This window comes from Pinus tabuliformis, chromosome 2_2 (assembly GCF_031772625.1).
Source record: "Pinus tabuliformis cultivar Carrire ecotype Pingquan chromosome 2_2, CPIR1, whole genome shotgun sequence".
NCBI lineage: Eukaryota > Viridiplantae > Streptophyta > Pinopsida > Pinales > Pinaceae > Pinus > Pinus tabuliformis.
Genome location: NC_142300.1, coordinates 985,750,765 through 985,767,712, shown reverse-complemented (window position 1 = coordinate 985,767,712; position 16,948 = coordinate 985,750,765). Strand labels below are relative to the sequence as shown.

At 34.8% G+C, this 16,948-nt stretch overlaps 1 protein-coding gene across 1 annotated transcript in view; it reads left to right on the top strand.

The window, feature by feature from the left end:
• The first annotated feature begins 7,003 nt into the window (after positions 1 to 7,003).
• Positions 7,004 to 16,948, top strand: part of LOC149196619 (uncharacterized) — an 81,651-nt gene continuing 71,706 nt past the window's right edge. Inside the window, exons 1-7 of the mRNA XM_089405589.1 lie at positions 7,004 to 7,192; positions 7,288 to 7,439; positions 7,856 to 8,043; positions 12,216 to 12,500; positions 12,643 to 12,701; positions 12,867 to 12,903; positions 13,029 to 13,100. Coding sequence (XP_089261715.1) covers positions 7,006 to 7,192; positions 7,288 to 7,439; positions 7,856 to 8,043; positions 12,216 to 12,500; positions 12,643 to 12,701; positions 12,867 to 12,903; positions 13,029 to 13,100 — 980 coding nt within the window. The 5' untranslated portion in view covers positions 7,004 to 7,005. The remainder of the gene's footprint in view (positions 7,193 to 7,287; positions 7,440 to 7,855; positions 8,044 to 12,215; positions 12,501 to 12,642; positions 12,702 to 12,866; positions 12,904 to 13,028; positions 13,101 to 16,948) is intronic.

The window sequence follows — 16,948 nt, the reverse complement described above, 5'->3', positions numbered from 1 at the left end:
AAGGAGGCGAACCTAGAAGATGTACCTGGAAATAACACCTGAAGGTATAACACATAAGAAATTCATGAAACTATGAGCTTCAAGCAAATAAAGTAAGTATTTTCCACTGTTTATGATATGGGTGAACTGAAAAATGTCGACAACATCAATCCATGTCTCCCCGAGCCTCTGTAGAAACAAACCCAAAATTCAATCAGACATAAAATTATTTAGAGAAGATCCTCTCAAGCTAACCAGCATACGAAGCAAAAAGCCATGAAAGAAAACCCACACCCCATGCATAAAATACATAATGGATGCTAAACCACAAACCCTTAGTACGTACCCATCTGAGAGAGAAGGATACCATATATAAGAGAGACAATCTGGGTGAATTGAAGTTTCCAAACAGAAAAATTGACATATTCCTTCCATAAATTTTGGAATGCATACATTCTACCCCGAAATATAGTTTCCAAGACCCGTTCCCCGTGAATAATCATATAGACATTAAGCAAAGAAGGCAGAAGGGGAAGAATCATAATCTAGACATACCCGTAGACAGTAATCTCTGTGAAATGGATAAGGGTTGTTGAATCTAGTCGACTTGCGACAGAAAGAACTATCCCAAGTGCACCAGAGACAACCTCAAGACCTATAACCACAATGCTACCAATGCCTCTTGCTCGAAACCAACACTCAATGGAGAAATCCATATGAACGACACCAAACCTATCACACAAATCACAATAAATGTCCTGCATGCGACTCGCCACCTTGCAAAGGTTGGCAAGCCTGTGAGGGTCAATGTTAATGTCCTCACTGTCCTTATGACTTGGTCTGTTAATCATATCCACGATCCTAAAGAAACCACTCTGCCACCCTCACCCCAATCGGGGGTATTTTTATTATGTAATTTGACAAAGTGAAATTGTTTACATTATATAACATGATAGGACATTACAACATCACTTCCGTATTGGGCTGAGAGTGCCTCTTCGCACAATAAATAAATTTATACATCAATTTGATGTCTAATTTAGTTGTGGTCTTAAAATTGCATTGATATTATAATAATAATAAATGTTTCATAACTTAATTATATTTTTATCATACATATTATACTAAGATTGTAATTCATGAGGCTAGTTGGTTTGAAAGGGGTTTAGTGTCTATCAAGTCTTAAGTTTAGAATCATTGGGAGGGATTGAGGATGAAAACTATTTATGGAGGAATTAAATTATCCCAAGGGACTTCCAAGCTTAACTGAGCTTTGCACAATCCTAGTGATAACATCCTACTAATGGGTAGTTAGTTCTTCCATCTAATGAACTAACTAACCCCAACCTAAACTTAATACTATATCTTTAAACAATATCCTAAAAATTTTACTCTCTCTATATAAATAATTTGGTTAAATTTTATATAAGATTTTCAAAATCTCAAACGTATTAATTATTTTAAATGGAGTTGTCTATAGTGCGACTTTTTGGACTTTCTGGTGTTGGAATCTGATGGAAAAATTTGAGGTGAAATCTTGATTTGTGTTATTTAAACTGGTTTTTTCACTGTATATATGGATTCAACACCTTGAAAAACCCCTACAGCACTTCGATTGTGCAGGGGTTACCCATCAAGCTTGTGATTTCAATAAATTCCTGCAGGATTTTAGAGAAATTAGACCAGGAAAACCCATGGAAAAGCTTCCAAAAAGTCTCACTAAAGACAACTCGATTTTAAATAAATAGTCTAAGTTAATAATGCATTTATTTAAAATCATTAATACATTTGTGATTTTGAAAATCTTAAATAAAATTTAAATAAATAATATGTGTTTGGGGGTAGTCTAACTTATAAATGAAATAAAAATTTTCATTGAAATTTGACAAAACAATTTTTAAAAAGAATGTGATTTTTTGTTGTTGAAAACGAGTTTTTGAATGCATAAATGGATTTAACACCCTAAAAACCCCGAGACACTCATACTTTACAGATTAAACAACTTAAACTCAATTTTTAAAAAATCTCTACCAAATTTTAATTAAAATTATTAACTTAAATTACACTATTATTTATATATATATAATTTTAACTAAAATCTAAATACATTAAAATTATCTTTTCAACCACATTAAAGTTTGTAATATTGTTTATGGTTATGTAGCATAAGGGCATAAGGTATATGGTTGTTAACACGGTCAGGGCATTGGGTCTGTTTATTAATTATCTTATCGAATGACAATTAACATTGAGTTATTTTAAAAATCAATATATTGTAAAAGAGTACTACATTTAAAAAGCTTTTCTATATTATAAAGATGACAAATGCTTATATAATCATATACCTCGTGTGACCTATACTTTAAGAAAGATGAAAGCTCTATTGAGTGATGATACTTATGCTTATTTATTGTATGCCCTGTTTAATACAGGGTATTATATTTATTTTTAAGCTGCTTATCTTTAAAAGTCAATAGATATATTTTATTTAATGTTAAAATAAGTATATTAGGTGGCATTGCTTTATCATTTTTATAAAAATGTTTATATAATTATTTTTATGTTATTTAGATAATTTTTTTCCCTTCCCTGATGATGTAAGGTTGTTTGAAATTTTATTTTATTATAAAGTGTGTGACAATTCATTCAGGGTTATTATAAAGTGTGTGACAATTCATTCAGGGTTAATAATGATTTTCATTTTCAAATTAATTAAAAAATATTTTTGATTAATTAAATTAATATTAATAGCCTTTTAAAAGTGTGTCACAGTTCATTCTGGTTTAATAATGATGATTTTCATCTTAAAATTAATAAAAAATGCTTTTGATTAATTAAATTAAGATTAATGATTTCTTTACTATATTTTATTTTGTCTATTTCTTTTTATTATTATTATAATTTAATACATAAATCTTTTTTTTAATAAAATTAAACAATATATATTACTTTCAAAATATACAAATAAACCATTATCATTCGCTGTTTGTTTGCCACTTGAGAAACTAGAAAGTATCATAGGTTCAAAATTTTATGATTACTAATGCTATATGCTACTTGATTGTTGGTCAAAATGAAAATAAAACTAGTAGAGAAATTAAACTAGAAATAGATAGACATGGCAATGGCATTGCCATTATCAAAACATTACTTAATATCTTTGGCTCCATTGTTTATCATTCAACTGGAGAGTACACTTGGACTGTTGTGGCTCACTATCATTGTCCGAGATAGAGAAGTCAAGGTTTGCCAAATTCTTGACTAGATTTGTAACCTTATTGTTAAAATTGCCAACTTTACCTATTAATTTTGTCATGCAGATTATCATTTCCTTCTGGGTGTCAGTGCTCTCAGTGATAACTTTTTCCATTAGAGTTTTGATATGCTAGTATAAATTAACGGTTTACATATATGAAGAAGTTCTAACTTTGAAAGAGTTCCCCATGTTTTAGATCCAATCCATGGTATCCTAATCAACTTATTTATGAGAAATATATTGTCTTGTTTATCTAACTTACTCTTCAACATCTGAAATTATCCTTTAAACCACTATTAAGATGATATCCATATATCTATCCGTAACTATTCAAACCATTACTAAAACTCTCATAAAATCTTAAATTAAAATAATCAAATTAAATTAAAAAAATATTATATTTAAATTCAATGAAAAAAACAAATATGTAATTAAATAATTTTATTTATTTTAATATTTTATCTTTATCCCTGAAAAAACATTCAAAACTAATAACCCATATTTTTAATAACTCCATCCAAAATTAAACTTAGCACCTAAAATACAAACCTTGTCGATGGAATATGATCGACAATTGTATGTGATGGGTCCTCAAGCCCCCACAACATAAATTTTTCACTTGGAATTATGCACTAAATTCCACAGAATCAATAATAGTGGTATGATGGGAACATAAGCCCATACTTTGTCTCTCGGTAATCATGTAAATAATTTGACTGTAATCTAAGTGGTAGTGTCGGTGTGAATATCTAACACATCACTTTCAATCACATGATGATAGATACATATATTATTTTTTTAAAAGGTAACTTCCACTTTGTTATTCTTGTTAGAGTGGGGATTAATGGAAGATGTATATGGGCTTTTAGGGTGTGGGTTGAAAATTAAATTGATTAATTATATTATTTAGGGTAGAGTTAATGTTTGAATATATTAAAATTAGGGTGCTTTTTATTTTAAATTGATGATACACTTTTAAAATAATATAATATATATTGGTGATTAAAATTTAGATTTTTTAAAATAAATTAAGAATCAAATATACATGATGAATTGAGAAAATGTCATTTTATAATATTAATTTATGTTTGTATTAGTTAAAATGAGATCAATTTATAAGATATTTTTATATGAGGATTATAAGGAATATCTGCGGGTTGTACTAAAAACTAAGTTTAGATTATTTATGTTTATTAGAGTGAGGTCATTGTGTAGGGTTCTTTAAATTTGTATGATTCTTAGAAAGAATTATATCAAATATAATAAGATTTGAACTTATGATGGTTATGTTTGGTGGAGTGAAGTTAATTATGTATGACATTTTTTCTCTATGAATTTTAAAAAATGGTATTGAAATTGGATTTGGAGTAGTTATGTTGGGTAGAGGGTTGAATTTCTTGTAATGTATAGTTTTGAAGATTTTAAAGTAAAGCCGTACTAAAGAGAATCAAGTGCAAACTAATTGTGTTAGCCAACATTAAATGAAACTTCTAAAACATGTTGTTTTGAGGATTATGAATTCAACACATACAAATTGCATTAAAAATTTAGCCTAAGTTAGTTGTATTGACAAAAATGTGGTAAATGAAAGAAAACATATGTGCAAAACTTCCTACACTAATCAATGATAAACACACTTGCAGTAATAAGGAACACATAAACATACAACCCCTAAGCAACAATTTCTTGGGAGAAACCCATTTAGGATAAAAATAAGACACTATAAAGCAAGCTCTATATATTATATAATGATAAACAATGTTTACAATACACTTTTATAGCCATGCTTTAACATCCGTAATATGCAATGAGCTTCTCTAAACCAAATTAGGCCTACACTATGCACTCGAATATTACATTGGCCACACAAACATATTTAGATTAATAAACCAATTCTTGAAACCCATACCATGAAACATCTTACAATGTATTATTCCAAGCCATTGAACATACTTCATTAAATAAAATAACATAAACAAATGCTATGGGTTACCTAGTACAAAGGATGCATAAATCATGTATTGTAACACAACATTAAAAATCAAACTTAAATTATACAACATTGATTGTATAAAGGTCATCATAACAACTTATAACAAATCAAATTTAACCCAACAATAAAACTCTTTAATTATACCACTTTAAAAAATGCCCAAGAAAACCATATATATTACATTAAAAATTGAGTTCAAATTATTGCCAAAGGCTTCTTATTTCAACTTAAGGTGGATGAAGATCTGTTGATTTTTTATTTTTATTTTTTTAATTGAGGGCCTAGATTGATTCTCAAGGGAATATGATCAACATATGCTTAGTCTTAATGCTTATCAAGGACTATACGGTATTAAAGAGTTTGTTAGGTTGCATTGACTTTTAATAAATTTAATAAATTATATTTCTGTGGGCCCACCAATTACCTAGGAATTTGATATTATTCCAATTCTAATAAGTTTTTCCATGATAAGTTCTTCATTATTATTTATAACATTCATTTATATAAGTAAATTTTATTTAACAAAATGGTCCATTACTTTTAATAAATTAAAAAAATTAGATTTGTGCCACTTTGCTCCCTACCCACCAATTCCTAGGGATTTGAGATTATTCTAATTCCAATAAGTTCCTCACTATTATTTATAACATTCATTTATAATTCTTTTTTTCTTAAGTTAAAGTTGACCCATAACATTTTTATACATGGTTAATTAGGTAAATGTGTGCATTAGTAAGACATTTTTTGTGTTGCAATAGTTTTTTGGTTATATTTATGAATCTTTCCACTATGTCAACCACATTAATATTTTTAATGTGGTTGTACTAGTATATATATTCCATTTCAAACATACACATAACTTTACAAATTTTCAAATAAAACCATATAAACTGAAGGGTAATTAAATCTAAACTGCCAAAAATAAAATCAATATTTTTTTATTTGTTTTCTAAGTTGTATGTTTTAAGATGACTTCACACTTAATCTTTGGTTTGAGAAATCATGACTCAAGGATATCTAAACCATCAAAATCACTCAGAGATCATGCTCGACTTAACCATCAAAATTACTAGGAGATCGTGCTCAGCTTATGCTACACCAACTCTTAACATGATTGGATTTTTTCCCACTAAGCCACACCAACCCTTAACATGATTGGATTTTTTTCCACTAATAACTTTCACATCATAAAATGCCTTCACAATATATCCCATTACTATCTACACTATACCCTCTAAATAAAAATAAAATCAATATTATATAATAAATTTAAAATAAATAAATAAATAAAATATAATTTTGTGAATATGCTATTAAATTACAAATAAACTGTCCATTTATTATAAAGCCACCATCCACTTACCAATACCTGCCAATTAACTACTTCTAATACCTTACCCAAAAATATCGCATTTCATGATTATTGTGAGAAATTTAAATTTGATTTTACCTCTACTTAGTCCACCGCCAAGAACATCATGGAGAAGGAAAAACAGTGAAATGATGAGGACGCACAACCGGCAGCGTCATCGCGGACAAAGAAACGGTCACATTGAAGAACAAAGTTTCAAGAGCCGGTCCGCGTAAAGATCGATTACTTTCCTTTGAAACAAACGAGTAAATCGCTGACACGTTAACGAAATTAATACCGACAATATGACAGCTATCAGTGTCAAATATCTGGCCGTATATTATCTGCCACCTGGCACGCTGTGAGCTGTAGATTTCAATAGACGTTGGGATTCGGCTTCCACACGCTATAAATGTATACATTGTCATGTTTCAGAGATTTACTAACGTGCTCTCTGTGAAAAACCAGAACAAACCAACCCAAACCAAAATGGCTTCTCTGCGGATATATTCAATGTGTATATCCTCGGCCTTCCTGTTGTCTCTACTCCTTTGCAGTATGCATCTAACAACATCGTTTGCTTCGTTCTCACCAGAGGAAACGGTACCAGGCGGTGAGCAATGTGGACCCATCTTTGAGATTAAGTAAACAGACTGGGATTTTTGGCTTGTCATTTGTTATGTGATACCATGGATGGAATTTTGACAGGTATCGTGCATTTGGAGGCTTCTCCACCTGCTCCTTTGGCGGAGAATAGTTCCCTAATTCTAGCAGCAAGTCGAACGCACAGGCATGATCCATTAGACAACTTCAAGCGCTATGGTGGGGGATGGAATATCACCAATGAGCATTACTGGGCTGTAAGAGATTGAACCCTGTTAGAAATCTGTTCATCTCATGCCCATGTATACAAACACCCAATTATAAATCCTCATCCCCATAAATATATATACACAGGGACACACGTATACATATACACACCCACCCATCTCTGTGTTTATTATTACATGTGTGGGAATTCTATGTATATACACCCATCTGTGTATATATCGTTAGGTGTGTGGAAATGCTGATGTCTGTAATATATTGGTGGCACATATTGTGTGGTTATAGAAATGCTGACAATATAAACGTTGTGTATGCATTTGGTGTTTGATTATGCTGATATGTATGGACCCTTGTGCTGCTTGGCTTCTTCAGGCCAGTTGTTATAGTGCATCTCTTTGATTCTGAGATAAATTATCGTGCTAATAAGTGTGTAAATATCTGTGTGCAGTCTGTTGGTTTCACTGGCGCGCCATATTTTGCCATTGGTGGCGTTTGGTTTATAGGGTTTGGATTGGTACTGTTAATGTTACTTTGCTATCACTGCTGCTGTAAACGGAGAGTGAAACTTGATGAACTCCACGAGAAGACCTACACCATTTCGCTCATCCTCCTCGTATTTTTCACCTGTGGAGGAATGTAAGAAATTTATGCTCCTTCTCCTGGAATATCAGAATGTTTTCATTGTTTTGTTTTTATTTACATCTTTCTGTTTTGTAGAAATTGCTTGAAAAATATCCCCAAATAAGGGCAGGGTAGGACCTTAGTTTTGAAGGATAGACCTTGCACTAACCATTCCGTGGGAAGTTTGATCAGAGTCTTTTACTCGGCTGACTTTACAGGTAGATTAGGACCTTATTGGGTAGACAAAGGACCTTGTTGCCTTGAAGGCTTACCTAAGAACTTTCTTGTCCTTTCAGGGCCAACCCTTCTATGGAGTAAGTGATAACCGGATTTGGGGACAACCTTTCAAGCAATGTTTGATCAGAGCTTTCTATTGGGTTGACATCACTGGACGATTATGACACTATTGACTCGACCAGGCCTTTTACTGCCTGAAAGGCTTACCGGAGACCTTTAATGCCCGTACTTTGGAAAGATTGACCTTGCAGGATCAACTAGTTAGACGGGTTGATCATGGCCTTTTACTGGGTTGGCCTTACAGGAAGATTAGAATCTTATGAGCAGGACCTTACTTCCTGAAAGTCTTACCTCGGGGCTTTCAGGACAAATTAGTTAGAAGGCTGATCAGGACCTTTCACTTTGTTGTTCTTACAGGAAAACCGGGACCGGACTGCTTGCTAAGACCTTTAACGACCTTATGTTCGAAGCATTGACCTTTCAGGGCCAACCAGTTAGAAGGGTAGACGAGGGCCTTTTGCTGGGTTGATCTTTCAGGAAGATTAGTGCCTTACTGAGTGGTTGAGGACCTTGCCAATTGAAAGGATTACCTGGGATCTTTCATGCCCTTGCTTAAAACCTGTCAGGACTAACTCTTCTTACTTGTAAGTGATAACTGACTGGCATAACCTTTTGAACACATGTACAACCTTTCAAACAAGCACTGATCAAATTTCAAAAGAATCAGTAGCGGAGCAACTGTAGCTTCCTTAGGCTTAGTTGCCATTTCGAGTGGTTAGCTATTCTGCCAAAATCTGCCGGGACTTGAACATGTCATCATACCTTTGAAACCCAATCCATTCGGGTGAGGCAGATCGCAGCTAGAATGGAACCTTGATGGACTGCTTAGTACTTCCATAGATTTACAATATCACATTCAGTTCGTGCTGCTCATCAGTCTTGACGTCAGTTCTGATGTTCATATTTTGACCCTTTTGATTGACAAAAACCATAATTTCCCCATACCGAGAGTCTGAGACATCATTATTCAAGGCATAATGCTTTGGCATAGCAGAGACATAATGTTTTTTCATGTCTGTACCAGATTTCCTTGAAAATCACTGTAAACTGGTCTGATATTTTGGCCCTTAATCAAAGGAGGACCGAGAAAACTTGTAAGGAAATATATGATATTATGTTCTTGACAATTAGCAGTTGTTTTCCCAAAAAAGCTCGGCCTCATCTACACTTAGCTTTCTCCTAGGAGCCCAGTGCATGCATGCAGGCTGGGCACCCCATTCTAGATGCGTCAGGTTAAGGGCTTGTGTGGTTTTAACCCTGGCCTACTTCTCTATATAAGCAGGCAGGGTCTCTGTTAGGGGATGAAGAATGAGAGTTTGTAGTGATTGTTTTTGTGATGAGGATGTTCTGCAGCAGCATATCATCAGAAGCAGGTTCTGCGAGTCTTCAGACTTTCATGGTGCAGAGCAGTGAGGGCAGAACAGTGGTCATATAATAATGCAGCAATTATGGAGGAGTTAGAGAGCACATGTTTGTGTCAACCTCTCTCTTTTCCAGATTAGGTTGCTGTCCAGAATTAGTAGTATAGCTTTAGTTCAGATTTGGAAGTTGCTTTTCTATTATGAGTTTGCTTTTCCAGTTTTAAAAAAAGTGCTCAAGTGTATTCCAGTTTTATGAGGGGGTGCTGATCCCAAAGATAGAACTGAGGTGCTTGGCATGGTTTGGCCTTCTCCAGTGTAGAAAATTCCTACGAGCCCACTGCATGTATGTATGCAGGCTGGGTGCTCCATTCTAGATGCCTATGGTTAAGTTCTTGTGCATTTTTAACCCTGGCCTACATCTTTATATAAGTAGGCAGAGTCTCCCATAAGGGCATGCAGAAGGATAGTCTGTAGTAATTGCTTTTGTACATTTTTCTTTTACTGTTTTCTGTTTGTGTTTTCAGTTAGCTATGTGTTTTTAGATCTAGCATATAAACTGGCAGTTTTGTGACACTGATGTTACAGGAATTTTCATGAGAGAATCACGATAGCTCCTCATTGTTGACTTCAGTTCCTGTCTCCTGCATAGATTTTCCTTTGCCTGCAAGTGTTCTAAGTTCTAACTTCCTTCTCACAAGAGTGATTGAGTCTTTTCCTTCCTGTATTTTTCCTTCTAGCCTGGTGACCCTTGTAACTTGTTTTATCTATCCTCTTCCTGCCTTTGACAGATGACTCTGCTCTGCGGATTCCTTCCTGGTTGCTTCTTTCTGCATTTCCTTAGATGATGCCTGATGGGGTGATTGCAGCTTATTTCATTGTAGCAAACAGCATGATTAAACACAGATTCTGCCAATTCCTGGTAATAAAACCGATGCCACTTCACTTAGTCTAGATTGCCATCCTTTGCAATCATGGATTAGATTCTGCCAATTCCTGGTGGCTCAGATTCTGCCAATTCTTGGTAATAAAACCAATGTCACTTCTCTTAGTCTAGATTTCCATCCTTTGCGATGATGGCTCACGCTTATTTGGGCTCACCATTTCTCAAACTTGGTGTTACCTGCTTTAAAATGCCACGATTGACCCTGCATTTATCTTTCATATCAACATATTTGAGCTCCATCAAAATATGCTTTTGTCCTTTGATAGCTTCTGTCACAAACAGCATGATTAAAGTTTAAACACACCTTCTGCTAATTCCTGGCAATAATGTAAAGGTTCCTTCTGTTAATCCAGATTGCCATCCTCTGCAATGATGGTTGGTACCTTCTGCTAATTCCTGGCAATAATGTAAAGGTTCCTTCTGTTAATCCAGATTGCCATCCTCTGCAATGATGGTTGGTACCTTCTGCTAATTCCTGGCAATAATGTAAAGGTTCCTTCTGTTAATCCAGATTGCCATCCTCTGCAATGATGGTTGGTACTTATTGGGCTCATCATTTCTTAAACTTGGAGTTACCTGTGTTAAAATGCCATGATTGAGTCCTGTGTTATCTTTGGATGTCAACCTATCTGAGCTCCATCAAAGTAGCCTCAGTCCATTGATAGCCCATGTTGCTCTACATTGGATCTCAAGACCCAAAGACTCAATTTTTACAAGTTCTTAAGGAAATTCTTTTCTAATTGTTCCCTTTTCATTGTGTAGTTATCCTGACCTATGTTGAATGCCAGTGCTCTGATGCCTGATGGGGTGATTGCAGCTTATTTCATTGTATCAAACAGCATGATTAAACACAGATTCTGCCAATTCTTGGTAATAAAACCAATGTCACTTCTCTTAGTCTAGATTTCCATCCTTTGTGATGATGGCTCACGCTTATTTGGGCTCACCATTTCTCAAACTTGGTGTTACCTGCTTTAAAATGCCACGATTGACCCTGCATCTATCTTTCATATCAACATATTCGAGCTCCATCAAAATATGCTTTTGTCCTTCGATAGCTTCTGTCACAAGCAGCATGATTAAAGTTTAAACACGCCTTCTGCTAATTCCTGGCAATAATGTGAAGGTTCCTTCTGTTAATCCAGATTGCCATCCTCTGCAATGATGGTTGGCACTTATTGGGCTCATCATTTCTCAAACTTGGAGTTACCTGCGTTAAAATGCCATGATTGAGTCCTGTGTTATCTTTGGATGTCAACCTATCTGAGCTCCATCAAAGTAGCCTCAGGCCATTGATAGCCCATGTTGCTCTACATTGGATCTCAAGACCCAAAGACTTGATTTTTATAAGTTATTAAGGAAATTCTTTTCTAATTGTTCCTTTTTCATTGTGTAGTTATCCTGACCTATGATGAATGCCAGTGCTCTGATTCTTTTGTTGTACTTGTTGTAAATGGAGCATCTGGATAATATATTTTTCTTGTCTTCCATTTCTTTGACCTTAACATAATCTTTCTTATGCCTTAAAGCTTTCCATGTCTCTTTGAGGGTTATTCATCTTGATATGTTCATCTTGATGTGTGCAGAGCCGGGAGCATCTTGCTTTATGTTGGACAGGATAAGTTTCATCGCAATATATCTCATACCTTGGATTATGTTGTTGATCAGTCCGAGTTCACAGTCCAAAGCCTAAGAAATGTGTCAGGGTATCTTGACCTTGCAAAAACTACGGGCGTAGACCAAGTGTTCCTTCCTGTAAGTGACCAACAAAACATTGATGATTTGAATAGAAAGTTGAATAGGGCAGCAAATGATCTGGAGTCCAAAACCAAAGACAATTCTCGGACAATAAGGGATGTACTGGAGAATGTGTAAGCATCTCTGGAACAACATCTTTAATTTGCATGTCAGAGTTACTCATCTGAGAAGTTGTGCTGCTGGATTAATTAATCCAGTTTTGTCTTTGTTTTATTACTTGCATTAAGCTAATAAGCTGTGATTTTCCTGAGGCAGGCGATTTACCTTAATTGTGGTGGCTGCAGCAATGCTGGTTCTGGCATTTCTTGGACTTTGTATGATTTACTACCTGTTTCTAATACCCAAATGCACCATAAGATTGGGACTTCAATTTTATGTCTGAGCATTTGCGCTTATTGAACTTTAAATCTGTTTTCCTTATTATTATTTTTTACTTAATTTTTTGAACTAATCTGATCCCTGTGATTGTTGGTTGGCAGTATTTTCTATTCTTGGACTCAAGACTCTGGTTTACTTGTAAGTTCTATATGTAGAAAAACTTGTTTTTTCCACGAGGATAAAAAATGCATGAAGATATGGTTTGATAAATTAAACCTTTAAACATTGTCCTGTTGATTATCTGTTTCTGCTTTGTTTCTCAGTTTGGTACTTGCTGCATGGTTTCTTGTGGCGGGAACATTTATTCTTTGTGGAGTGTTCGTTTTATTAAACAGGTAAGTTGGTTTTATCTCTAAACCCTGCAGTATTCGTGTCCAAAATATAAGGTGGTCAGCACTTCCAGTAACACATTTGGATTGTCATTGTCAAATGCTTGGTTGATATTTTTCCCTTCAAAATAAAAGCCTGCAATGATGTTTTTTCTTGCAGAAAGAAAAACAACAATTAAATTAAAAAGGTTACATTTGATGGATTATTTTTTTGTTCTGCAAAGTTTACCACTATTAAATCTTTGCCTCTTGATATTTTGTTGACATCCAAATAGGCCTTAGGGTGAAAAAATCCTCCCTTGAAATGTCAACTCTGCTGCTACAATCAATTGAGAATACCATGAGTGAGATATTTACATTCATTAAGAACTAAATATAACCTTTTATGTATGAAAGGGTTCTACTTTCATTCATTAGCAGCACTTGCTAATGAAGCCTTATCAATTAGTATTACCTGAAAGAAATTAGTTATAGACACCAATGCAATTTGATCAGCCCTTATAATTGGGTTGGATCTCGTTCAAAATGATGAAAGACTTATCCAAAAGGTAGGAAAGGCTATTATACAAAATACACATGAATTCTCCCATGAATCTTCCCTTATGTGCCAAAAGGGGAAATATGGAAGAAATTTCCTTTTTGTTCTCTTAGATAACAATGTGAGATTCTTAGTCTAGGTTCCTCTCGATAGGTTCATTGAGCATGATTTTGATCTAGCTTCCAGTGTTTTAGGAAGTCTTCTAGTGGAGTTCCAATGGTTGGGAGTTAGTTGGGGTAAGTTCGATAAGCACTCACATCTGTGGGCAGGTTCAACAAGCATCAAAACACGTTTGCTTTGCTTTGCTTTGAAACCTTTGTGGTGTCTCTCCTATTTTTCTAATTACTTATATTATCCCTAGTTTTAAAACCGGTCCGGTCGAATCGAAAATTGGTCAAACCGGCCTAACAAATTTGATTGGTTGGTTGTTCAAGATTGATTGGGTACAAAATCAGCTGGTTTTGGTACCAAATCAAACGGTTCGGCCGATTTGGTACTTGACCGACCAATTTTTGTAAAGAATCGACCGGTTAGGATGGACATTTTGATGGCACTCCCAGGTGGTTTTTGGAGGTGATTTTTAGCCAAACCATGGTAGCTTCCCTTCTAAATATGCCCCACTAACCTTATAAAAGAATGCCTAAGCTCCTATTTGCCTCACACATTTGACTTTTATTGTTTGTGTACATATGAAAGCTTGGACATATTTGCACCAACATTAAGTTTAGCACCTATTTGCCTCACACATTTGACTTTTAGTGTTTGTGTACATATGAAAGCTTGGACATATTTGCACCAACATTGAGTTTAGCTCCTATTTGCCTCACACATTTGACTTTTAGGGTTTGTGTACATATGAAAGCTTGGACATATTTGCACCAACATTGAGTTTTGGAGCAACAAGTTTGGAGGTTCTTTGTCATCTTGGAGCTAGTTTGGAGCTGTCTAGGGGTGTTGATCCCAATGCAAATCTGGTAGTCGAACGAAGAGTTGAAGGAAGTGAACTAACAAGACCAAGCATGGAACAGGTGACTTGTGAGGGAAGCAATAGTTGTGCAACTTGATGAATTCATGCCTCTAGTTTTGGTGATGAGGTTGCTCATGCTACTACTAGTACTGCTACTGAGGTTGGAGAGGAGTTTGAGGAGTCCTCAAACTCTGAGCTAGATGATGTTGATGTAGCTCCTAGTGATGATCCCATTTGTAGTAGTGGTGATGAGTTTAATGAGTGATCATGTCGATCAGTGATTGGCATAGTTACATGGGTATTTCTCCCAGGCATTGGAGAGCACGTACCCCGCGCTCCTGGGAGCTTGGGAGTTGGTAGAAAATGCTCCAAAACTGTTGGGAGCTTCAACTTGTACTTTTTTGGAGCTTTTCGAGAGTTTCACTGCAACAAATTTTGACGTTTTGGGTACTTATTTTGAGCAGGGAAGGTACCATTTGTTTATTTTCTAAGTGATACATGCCAGGTGAGGGGGCTGGACTCCATGAACTTTGTAAAGTGACAAAGATGTGGAGATGTAGCAAAGGTTTCAACAAAATATAAACTATTGCCAATCATTTCTTGATAGTTTTGTTGCAAACCTTTAAGTTAAACAATTGCAAATAAAATAAGTCTACTCTCTTGAAGCCTATCTTGCAGCTTTAATGATAAGTTTCAACGAATTAAGTGATGGTCAGAAAGAGAGAGTAGTGTGTTAGTTTCATTTTATAAATTTCCAAACTTGAATTTCGAAGTTGAATATAATATAGCATTGCATGAAATCACATAATAATAGAGTAATAACAACCTTTTTTCCGGTTTGGGAGTTCTGCATGTTTCTTTGTTGGGAAGGAATTTGATTCACAAATTGTTGATGGATTAATATTTTGATTTTTTTTGGCATTGTTTCAAAGTTCAATCTTTTACATACTTCTTTGCAAGATGGAATTTGATTGGCATGTTTTGGATAAAAATAAATAATTTATTTTTTATGTTTAATATATATTAAATTTTAATATATTATATTATCGCTGCTCTTAACTTGATGTTTCCTGTGAACTTAGGCAAAGCTTCTATTCATGCTTGATACTTGTTCCCCTGTGCCCTTGTACCAAAGATGATTTGTAGTAGGCTAGTGCTTGAGTTGTAGCATTGTTTTTTGACCCTAGAGGCCATTTAGAGCCTCATTGGTTATGTATTTTGTCAATGATATCATTGATATGTATTGTACTCGGTGCCATTTTGATATATACACCCTTACCTGGTATATAGATGAGAAGAATTTTCATATTTTGTCTCTAATGTTTTGGAATCATGGTTCGTAATTTTAAAAATAATTTTTTTCATTAAAATTAATTAGTTTATTTACTTTTTCCAATTCCGATTTATTGAATCCGGTTCGATCTAGTTCCGTTTCGAATCACGGTTAGATAGGTGACTGGTTCAATCTGGTTCCATTTCGAATCACAGTTAGGTGACCGGTTCAATTCGGTTCCGTTTCGAATCACGGTTAGATAGGTGACCGGTTCGAAACCTGGTTCTGGTTTTTAAAACTAAAGTTATATCTATGTTACTACTTAAAAGAGATCAACATAAATGTACAATTCTCAATATTTTCCATATTTGAACAATGTACCAATAAGGAAATTAATTGAACTATGGGAAATTTTGTTTTATTTGCCTCCTTCGTAGCATCTGATGATTTGGTCATGAGTTTTGTTCATGCCTTTTTGGAATTGATTATTATTATTCATTGAACTTGCTATTTTTTTGGATTGGTCTAGAAACCTATGGCTTTGAAGTTTGTTTTGATCAAGGTTGCAGGGGAGCGCACCCCTTGATCCCGCTCCCAATCTGCGCTCCCGACCCAAAAAAAAACGCTTCCTATTTTTTTTGGGATCGACTTCGGGAGCGTTGATCCCGTCACTTCGGGGGCGATTTTTCCAATCGGGGAGCGGTCAGGGAGTGATTGCTCCCGATCGCTCCCCGATTGGAAAAATCGCTCCTGATCGGCGAAAAGCGACCTTGTGCGGCCGAGAGAGAGGCGACGACAGCTTGGACATACTCGTCCCTGTCCTCGAACCCACGTTTCCTGGCAACATAGAAAATAATAAAGCATGAAACCCATGCTAATAGATAATTTTTCTTTATAATATTTTTTTCTTTCTTTTGACAAATATATTACATCATGACTCAAATACAATTATGAAGACCGATACTAGTTACGTTTTTCAACACTCCGTCTTAACTAGGGAGGTATTCATAATTACATATATACATAGGTACATGGACGAACACAAAATGATATGTTTCTATGAAGAGTTACAACAC